This window comes from Urocampus carinirostris, chromosome 6 (genome assembly GCF_059441175.1).
Source record: "Urocampus carinirostris isolate Australia breed hairy pipefish chromosome 6, RoL_Ucar_1.0, whole genome shotgun sequence".
Taxonomy (NCBI): domain Eukaryota; kingdom Metazoa; phylum Chordata; class Actinopteri; order Syngnathiformes; family Syngnathidae; genus Urocampus; species Urocampus carinirostris.
This window is the reverse complement of record NC_142354.1, coordinates 33,044,556-33,053,015: the sequence shown is the minus strand read 5'-3', so window position 1 is coordinate 33,053,015 and position 8,460 is coordinate 33,044,556. Positions and strand designations below refer to the sequence as shown.

At 38.3% G+C, this 8,460-nt stretch overlaps 1 protein-coding gene across 1 annotated transcript; it reads left to right on the top strand.

Annotated features, from left to right (window-relative positions):
• Positions 1-262: 262 nt before the first annotated feature.
• cisha (cytokine inducible SH2-containing protein a) lies at positions 263-8,039 on the top strand. Its single transcript, XM_088338800.1, has 3 exons — positions 263-670; positions 3,213-3,379; positions 7,263-8,039. Exons 1-3 carry the CDS (start codon positions 651-653, stop codon positions 7,763-7,765), a joined length of 690 nt encoding a protein of 229 aa, XP_088194926.1. The 5' UTR covers positions 263-650; the 3' UTR covers positions 7,766-8,039.
• The last annotated feature ends 421 nt before the right edge of the window (positions 8,040-8,460 follow it).

Below are 8,460 nucleotides of genomic sequence, written 5' to 3'. Positions count from 1 at the left end.
CAAAAACATTATCACCATCCTTGCTTTGCTTGTGAGTTCTAATCAGTAGTGCAGATTAACTGTAACCAAAATCGGATATAATTTGAATGTTATAACGTATGTATAATCTAACGACACACAAACAACCTCATTATAGTCATAATGGAATGACAGTATCGATTTTAGGACACCCGCATCGATCAGGTTCAAGTTTTAGCTCAGCGTCGACAATATCGATATAGGCGTCGCTCCGCTCACCCTCTCTTGTCGGGATCGCGCCCGCGCGCACCCAGCGACCGGAGTCGGTGACGTCAGAGCTGCCGGTGCCGAGAGGCGTTCTCAGAATAGACTTCTAGGAAAGAGTCAAATTTAAAAAAGCCAAGCCTTTTCGCTGCGTCCTCTTCCAACATTACCAGCTCTCGATCTCCGCGACAACACACTCCACTTAAAAGCATCGTTGTTATCTCAATAAGAGTCATTTAATCAACGTCGTATTTTCATTCGCCTGCGTCGTAATCATCAGTAGGACAACCCCGCGCGTTGACCGAAAACATCGCCCTATTTTTTTTTTTTATTCTTTAACGAGATTTGTTCTTTTTAAATTGTTTTTGTCGTTTCGGAACGAAAGGAGTGAATACGACTGGATTTCCAGTACGGCTTGAAGAAGTAGTATGATTCTCTGTGTGCCAGGGTGAGTACATCTTGTCTTTGTTTGCGTTTATGTCAACAACAAATGACTGCCCCACGATTACGCGTAATGATCACGATACAAGGAATACCTTATGATAAATAATACGCTTTTCATTGAAATGAATATTTAATATGACGCGCCTACTGTATTTGGTATTTTGGTGATGTGTTTTGTGTTACTGCATTGAATAGATTTACAGAAAAATATTTTTGCGTGGGGGAAAAAAAACCCAACATAATCATTATTCACAATATTAATTTGAAATGTAAAAAAAAAAACTATTCAGCGGTTTATTTATAAATAATGTACCAAAGTGTGACTAACTGGTTGCACGCGCTCTATCCTGCAGATGCACAATAGCCTCCTCAGTTTTGAATTTACCTCGGGGTTCCACATTAAATCCAAGACTCTTTATCTTTTTAGACGTTTTGGTTATTGTGTTTTGTTTTATGAAGACTCAATTCACAAAAAAGCGAAATGAAAAAAAATGTATATATCCCATAGACGTAATTCTTAGACGTACTCAACATGTGGGGGTTGTCTTTTTTGGGTAATTTTGTTTTTCAAAAAATAAATTAATCGGGTGATTTAGATATTTGGAATCAATAAGAAAATAAACAAATACATGGAGAAATACACAATTATAATAATGAACATTGCATTATAGACGCACGGCACCGTGCGCCCGTTTTCTCAGCACATTTTCCGAGTTTCTAGTATATAAAGTAGATAGTACAAATCTGAAGTTTTCTACCATTATAATAAAAAACGAATAACTCTAGACGTTTGTTGCCTCCTGTTCATCCCCATTATTGTTGTATTCTTGGTAAAAGACAAAAGCTTAGGTAGAAAGTTTTAACTGATACCACTGTTGAATTCTAACCCCTGAATTTTCAAACTGTGGTCAGGATTTTTAAACTTCCTATTGTCTCTAGGTTGTTAAACCCATAAGAAAATCCCCTAAATGATATTTTATTTAAGCTTTTCCTAAATTGGTACCAACAGTAAAAAGGAGTTTTAAATCACATTTTCCTTTGGGCTGCATGAAAAAGTACAAAAATAGTCCTTAAAATGAGAATAACTCAAGGGTTAAGATATATATTTTTTCAAGTTGACTTCCATGAGTAAGATTAACTCGACTGTGTGTTTGTCAGAATCATTTCACTTAATGTAATTAAAGTATGATACTCATCCTGATAAAGTGTTGAATATCCAAAAGAGAATTCCAACTGATGTGAACAATTATTAGTTTTAATACAGGGGCCCCCAAACTTTTTCCTGTGTGGGCCACTTTACCTTTCCCTTCTCCGAAGAGGGGCCTGGGTCAATTTGGAACAGAAAACGTGTTACGATTGCAGGAGTGCCTGAATGCAAAAATGTATTCTTTTCCAGAAAAGTCACAATCAAATAGACATTCTGGATTCCTCGCAGAACAAACGTCAGAAAATAAAAAAAACACTATTTATGAAAGAAATAATAGCCAAATCACATTCTATTGGTTCTACACGGAAAAAAGTTTCTTAATTTCTTTATTGTTTACATGTTGCACTTACAATAACCTGGTCACTTACAATACAATACTTCTGACCATACAATACTTATAGAAGAATAGAATACAATTTATTGACTCTGTAAAATGCACAACTAAATGGGGATGAATAAAGTATCCATCTATCCATCTATCTATCTAAATTAACATCCATCTCTGATATCGACCAAAGATAGTGTGATAATGAGATAAAAACCAATGCCTTTTCTTATGAAAACTATATGACTGCTAGTCCAGTGGTATGAGTTGGGTGCTCTCACAGTTGTGACTTGGGATCAAATCCCAGAACACAAATGCACAGTCAGACCTTGAGTTGTTTGAGATAAAAAATGAAAATAAAAAAAAATGGCGTCGAAATGCTCTCTGGTATTGATCAGGGGGATGGACCAGATGTGGAGCCTTGTAGTTTAGGGATGACACACATAATATATGGTAAATATAAAGTGATACTCATTCTGCTAAAGTCTAGCAACATTTTGAATCCCCATCTAAATCTGTCTTCTCTATATGTGAATTGATCTAATCCATCTAAATCTATCTTTCTAATAATAACAATTTACAGCCGAACTAATTTTTGTGAAAATGTACCCGGTTGTACATTAGGCTTCTGCGAATGTCTTTAGCTACGTTTTGTGTAAAGGCACCCCCAAATAATACCAATACTATCTATAAACATCGGCTTTGGCCAAATTGGGTACTGCAGCTCTCAAGCTCAAACCACTCCAAGCAGCCAAATACAATATTCTATCAGCCCGGCAAAGCTTGGCCACGAAGGATTCAATAGAGGATTAAAGCTCTGGTGTAAACAACTGTCATGTTTAACTGCTATAATTACCGAATTAGAGTCATTATATCGAAATGGAATCGATTATTTAGACTCCTGGGAGTGGCCCCTTTGTTGCGTTTGCACTAAGAAGCCAACTAATACGTAAAGTGGCTTTGTTTGTGTTCGTTTACGAGTACAGGCTAATTAAAGCGTCATGTCATTTGCAGACCCCGAGGTCTTTTGCCCACTGCTCCAACCAGTGAGGGCCCCCAGGGGGGCATGCGGGCAGGGACGGTCGCTTCTGTGCCTTGCCTTCAGAGCAGCCCGTCATTATGGGATCCTACCAAGGATCTCCGGGCCATTGCCAGCAACTTCTGCTACCTGGAAACATCAGGTGCGTGCGAAATCCGTCCGCACACACTCTCCGATTTGTCAGAAGAGATACGTAATGGAAAGGAGTGTCGACTGTGCAAATTGCTGGAATGACTTCTTAACAACACGGGAGCCGTACACAATGAGGGATTTAAAACATCTACTCAGCCTGCATACAGCTATATGGTTGATTTTGAATACACCCACATACCATCAATTACTGTTAAGACACTCTTTGCTACATTTTTTTGGTCAAGTCACATTTATTTCTACATTGCCCGCATCACAAAAAGCCTCAAAGTACTGCACAGGCCAAGGATCAGTTGTTAATTTATGTTAAAATCCATCCTGTACATTTACTTTGAAAAAGCAACAATGTTTTACAACAGGGGTTTATTGACCTGGGGGCGGCCAGAGCTAAGGTCTGGGTGAGGTTGGGTCAAATCAGGTTTTCCACAAGAACTTCAGGTGAAAACATTCCACAAATATTGTTTTTCGTTTTAAATCCCTACACAAAATAGCCCTTTTTCTTTCTTTTTCCCTTTTTTCTTTCTTTTTTTTTCCTCAATCTTTCCTTCATTTCCTCTCATTTTTTTCCCTCTTTGTTTTTTTTTCTTTCTCTCTTTGTCTTCGTTTCTGTTTTCCCCCCTCCTGTCTTTCCATCTTCCCTCCCTTTTTCTGTCTTTTACCATCTTTCTGTATTCCCCCCTCTCACTCTTTCTGTCTTTTTTGTCTTACTTCCTTTTTCTTTCTTCCACAAAGGCTGGTGACAAAAATGAGAAGAAAAACGGTCAATTTGAGTCTCTGTAGTTTGTCTTCTTCCGTGTGATTTTTGAACACTCACATTTTCAATTTCAAGACAGAATACGACGACATCAAGTGGTTAAATAATACATTCTGATCCCTTCAACTTTTAGTTTAAGGTAGAGGCCAAAAACTTGTACCCCGAGGGCCGCAATTGGCCCCCGGGGTACAAGTTTGAGTCAGCATTGACGACTTAATAGCTGTCATTGACACCTTCAGGCCAAATTCAATTTAAGAATAAATTGAATACAATGAATATTCTTGCACTTTTGATCTATAAAAGTTAACATTAAGTTTCATCTAAGTAACGAGGGAAAAAAGCAATTTCTTATTTGTTTTCCCCTCCCTATTCTAAATACTGGCTCTTTGAGTAATACGTTTGTGAAATCTAAGTAAACACGCAACATCTAACCATTTTTTCATTTATGTTCCACTGAAAATGATCTTAGCCTTGTAAAAAGAAAACTAATCAAGTATTTCCTATTTTCTGAATTCAAGTAATAATTGGTTGTTACCTAACCACGGCATAACTGTCATGACGACCTAATTCAACAGCAACTGGAAAAGAGGTTTGCTTCTTAATTCGTATTCCACAACCAAATTGTTAATGTGGATTCTCAAAACATGTTAATCACATTTTTATGAGAAAATTTGGGTTGACCTCCTCTTCAAATTAATACATTACTTATCTTGTTCTTAACAGAACATATTTTTCTGAAATAAAGGATTTACGGTCAAGTAAAATTCAATTCCGTGATAAACAGCATGCCCAGCCAAGAAAATATAAAATGCTAATCTCAAAAAAGGTAAAAAAAAAACCATACACACTATAGCTATTTTATTAAAAACATGTTACAATATAAGAAATTTGAAATAATTATTACATTTGATCCTATTATATCATAAATATGCAGCGCAGTGTCAAGGAGAGTTCTTTAAAGGTACATTGTGCATTATATAGAGCCTCCTAAATGTAAAACTAATATCTTCATTAAGTATTAAAACTATTGATTTGAGTGCCGGTAGTTAGGAAAAATACATGTCCATTTTTCTAAATTATCATAGCCTGAAAAATTATGAATTATTTTACATTACATGTGGTTCACCTAAAGTGATCTAGCAAGATTGTCGGTCATCTTGCTGCTACGGAAAATACAGGAAATATCATATACACTTGCATTTTTAAAAATACTCATTTATTTTACATAACATGAGCCTCGCCTAAAGGGAGCTGAGATAATTGTCTGTCAGCTTTCTGCTATGGGTACCCCAAAAAACTCAAAACCTTGTTAAAGGCTGGGAAAAAAGATGAGGAGAAAAATGATGCAGTTTGGTCACTTTGAGTCTCTGGAGTTTGTATTTTTCTTTGTGCATTTTATCACTTGTTTTCGGTTGCACTGCACCAGTGTTTTTAAACCTTTTTAAGCCAAAGCACGTTGGAAAAATCCCGCGGAACACCACCAGTCGGTGCCGCTGCGTCTCTGGTGAAAGTAAATCCAAATGAAAGATAGCTTCCTCTAGACCGCACAGGCACACAAATTGGATAATTTCCCACGGCACAGTACGACAGTTATTTACTGTGCCGCAGAGTGGTTGAAAAACACTCCACAACACCGAGACAGCTAGCGATCAATTAAATACACACTGTCCCTTTACTTTGTAGACACACAACTTATACCTAAATTCATATATTCTCCTGTAATTATGTCAAAAAAGCTGTGCGTTTTTTTTAATATCTAAATATGTGTATAAAAATACGGAATAACTATTTCGATTGTGACTTTTTTTCCATAATATTGAACATTTTTGTAAAATTCTAAACTAACTTTCTAGAAAAATAAAAGCCAAATCTATTTCCCGAAACCATTTGGATTGGTTTGGTAAATACAGGGGGGGGGGATAAAAGTACTACACGAGAATGAATCTTTTGATGGAAACTTTATAAGAATTCTATCTATCTAATTCTATAGTAGTAGTAGTGAAAGAAGGTGTACTAATGATAAGTTTAAAGTTTAGTAGACACTCAAAAATGGATTTTAAACCTGCAAAGAGAACAGAGGAGCGAAACCTCAGATAAGAAAGTCCAACCTGTTCTAAGGTCCTCCACAAGTCCTTTATTTCTATTAAAACTTCGAAGTTACAAAAGCAGATCCGCCCCTAATGGTGTGGATATCAAAGAACAGCAACACGATTGGCCGATAGTGACATTCATGTAAACCAGTGGTCAGCTACCACCGTGCCGTGGACCGATACTGGCCGCGCAGAAAGTAGAAAAAAGTTGCCTTAGTTTTTGCTTATACCGTATATATTTGTGTATACAGACATTTTCCTCCGCCAAAAAGACCCTTAAAGTTTGGATGCACGTTAAACAAGAGGTTTTACCGGGGTGTATCACTGTATTTGAGGAATTAGTCAACATAATACTAATGACCACATTTTCTTGGTACTGGGTGCAAGGAGAATTGAACCCGGGTTGCGGCGGTGAAAGCGCCTAACCCTAACTTCTAGACCATTACGAATACAGATGTCGTAAGAAAAAGCATTTGATTTAATTTTATCATCACACTATTTTTCCTCACGGTGCCACGTTTTACACCGTTGTAATTTAGTATTATGGGAAAGAGTTCAACCAAAACAGCGGTGTACAACATGGTACCGTGGGTAAAAATAGTTTAATGACAAGATAAAATCAAATTCCTTTTTCTATCCTTAGTGGTCTTGTAAATACACAGTGGAGTTAGGCTTATTATTATAATTTGCTATTAATATTATTGGGCTGGGTCACGAGTGGTATAGAAAAGGTTGATGTCAACTAGTCCAAACAACAAACAGCAGGGCACAATAACATACTCACCAACACTACCACTTTATGTGTTAGACAAGTTTATTTAGTTTTTTTAATATGTATCCTGGAGACGGTTAGTGTTTCGTGCGTAAAAATAGAGTCTGCAAAAAAATCGGCTAGTATTTGATGTCAAAAGGTTGGCACATATGCAAAAATAGTCAAAATAACTGGGATCCTGTGCAATTTGTTTTGCAGGTGTTGGATATTAAAAACAGACAAAATGAATCAACTAACAAGAGTTTTTTTTCTTGTGCAGGTTGGTACTGGGGAGCTATAAGTGCGGCCCAGGCGCACAGTGCACTCCAAGAGGCCTCTGAAGGGGCTTTCCTGGTACGGGACAGCAGCCACCCTCTCTACATGCTTACCCTCTCAGTCAAGACGGCCCGAGGTCCCACCAGCATTCGCATCCAGTACAGTTGCACGCGCTTTTTACTGGACTGCAGCTCGCCGGCCCGGCCAAGCCTGTCATCCTTCCCCAATGTTCCCAGCCTGGTTCAGCACTACATGGGATCAGAGAGGAGAGCACAAAACGAGGAGGGGGACACAGGGGCCAAGGAGGCCTCTTCCAAAGTGACAATCCAAGAGGCGTCGGCCTCGGTGGTGCTAAAATTAAAACGGCCGGTGTACAAAACGCAATGCACGCCCACGCTGCAGCACCTCACCCGTCTCGTCATCAACCGGCATTCGGAACGTCACGACCAGCTACCACTCCCAAAGCCTCTGCTGACTTTCTTACAAGAATACCCTTTCAAGGTATGAGGCTGGTCTCCATTGCAGAGGGGGACAAGCACATAAACAGGTCCTTTTTCCCCCCTCTTTTCGTGGAAATGACATTTGCTGCTCTTGGAACTTTGGACACAGGGTCACTATTTTTTTTTTTAAACATGTATAAAGTGAGCGTGCAGGACATGTGCACGCTTGTTTGTGTGTGTGAATCACATTTGGACTGAATTTCTTAATATGTACGTACAGTGATTCCATTTACACACCTTTGCTGTTTTTTTTCTCAGTAAAACTCTTTTTCTACCTTTAATAGTGTTTTTTTCTCATCTCTTACCTTGCTCAACCATTTCAAAAAATGATATATAAAACTTGTTCTCTACCTGGTTTCAAAGGGGGACATTGTTAAATAAAACATTTGCTATGATGAATGTTACCAGCTCAGTAGCCTAGATGGTAAGGCGCCCGCTTTGAGACTGGGAGGTCGGTGGTTCGCGCCCCGGCCGAGTCATTCCTAAGACTTAAAAAGTGGTCGGCGGCGCCCTCTGTTGGCTGCGGCTGCATCGGCTCGCTACAACGGGTCAGGTGCAATCGACATTTCGTTCTGTGTACATTGTTACACAGAATGACAATACAAGGAAATTATTATTATATTATTATGTTATAGTTTTGCAGTGCAAAACAAGAGCTTCATGAAACAAAACAGTTATTAAATATACTACACTACGTTGTGA